Raw genomic sequence first — 1,738 nt, 5'->3', positions numbered from 1 at the left:
TGTGTGTGTGTGTGTGTACGTGTGTGTGTGTGTGTGTGTACAGGGATGCCTGTGGAGGCCAGAGAAAGCCTCATGCTATGGAGCAGGAAGTTCTGAGCCATCAGATGTGGGAGCTGAGTGAGACTGGATTCCAGCAAGTGCTCTTCACTGCCGAGCCATCTCTGCAGCCCTCCTTTTCATCCTTTTGTATTTTGTTAGGCTTCTCTCTCTCCACACATAATACACTGTATTAGTTGGGGTTCGCCACAGAAACAGAACTGGTACAAAGAGTATGTATGCTAATGGGGGTTTATGACGCTGGCTTGCATCGTGGACACTGAGTAATTCAACAGTGATTGCCTGCACAGTGGAGCAGCTTCTCAGCTGCTGACCAGTCCTCATGGCTGGACACTTCAGCAATCCCAGCTTGGCATTGAAGGTCTGGGGGGTTCCTGGAGAGCTGCAGACCTTTAGAGAAGCTGAACTCCACTGTCAGTGAAGGGTGGCAGCAGTGCAGCAACATGGCAGCTGCACTCACAAGCAAGGAGCAAAGGTGGTAGGCAAAAGCATTACTGCTTTTCAGTCAGACGTCTTCATGTCTGCCCACGTGGGAGTCCAGAGACTCCCATCACAGACCCACCTACACGCATGCCTCGTAGTGGATTATATAGACAATCAAAGTGGATAATGACGACCAACCATTGCACACTTATACACAGTGTATAATTAGGCATTATCCTATATATACTGCCTATCTCTGCCTGTTTTCTTAAGCAATATTGATTTTAAGTGTGCTTATAGATTCCTAAAATTGTATTTTCCTCCCAGCATGGTGTTTCTCAAGAGGACTTTCTGCGGAGGAGCCGTGATAAAAATGTGAGGGATGTCATCTATGACGTCGCCAGCCAGGCACACTCGCACCTAAAGCATGTAAGTAGCTCCTTTGCCCGGTTGTTCAGGAAGTCGTCACTACTACACAGGGCTCTTTCTATGGCGTGTTGTGTCTGGTGGTTTGAATAGCCTTGTACCAGGCTTTCTTTTCGGCCACCAGCTAGCTCCAAAATCATGACATGGAGACTTCTTATTAGTTATGAACGCTCGGCCAGGCTTAGGCTCCTCTCTACCTAACTCTTTTAACTTAACCTGTATCTCTTTGTCTACATTTTGCCTCTGGGCTTTCTTTCTCGAGGTCCTTTTCCTGCTTCTCTTGTCTGGCTCGTTGGTGGCTGCCTGGCTTCTGGCGCCAGGTGTATCTCTTTCTCCCTCATTTTCTTCTCTCTCGAGCCTGGATTTCTCATACTCATTCTCTCTGCCGGTCAGCACCGCCTGTCCCTCTCCTGCCTAGCTATTGCCCGTTCAGCTCTTTATTAGATCAATCAGGTGCCTTAGGCTGCAAAGTGAAACAAATACACCACATCTTTACATGATTTAAAAAAAACAGCATAAATAAAAGCAACACATCTTTACATAGTGAGCAAAGGCAGAAAAAAATGTAACACACCTTCACACAGTTAAATATTCTGCAGTATAAACAACTGTCACACACTTTCAGAGTAAAATAATATTCTCCAGGATAAAGAAATATAACAAACCTTCACACAGTTCAAGAAATATTCTGCAGTATAAACAAATGTAACACACCTTCACACAGTTAAATATTCTTCAGTATAAACAAATCTAACACACCTTCACACAGTTAAATATTCTTCAGTATAAACAAATGTAACACACCTTCACACAGTTATATAATCTGTAGTAT

General features: G+C 44.5%; 1 protein-coding gene across 5 annotated transcripts in view; it reads left to right on the top strand.

Annotated features, from left to right (window-relative positions):
- Window positions 1-1,738, top strand: part of Ndufaf6 (NADH:ubiquinone oxidoreductase complex assembly factor 6) — a 139,420-nt gene that overhangs the window by 125,005 nt on the left and 12,677 nt on the right. For all 5 annotated transcript variants that reach the window (XM_026786686.1, XM_026786687.1, XM_005362305.3 and 2 more), the window contains one exon: window positions 808-909. In XM_026786686.1, the coding sequence (XP_026642487.1) occupies window positions 808-909 (102 nt within the window). The remainder of the gene's footprint in view (window positions 1-807; window positions 910-1,738) is intronic.

Source organism: Microtus ochrogaster, linkage group LG5, assembly GCF_000317375.1.
Source record: "Microtus ochrogaster isolate Prairie Vole_2 linkage group LG5, MicOch1.0, whole genome shotgun sequence".
Lineage (NCBI taxonomy): Eukaryota > Metazoa > Chordata > Mammalia > Rodentia > Cricetidae > Microtus > Microtus ochrogaster.
Note: the sequence above shows the minus strand (reverse complement) of the source record. Positions and strands in the feature narration are given on the sequence as shown.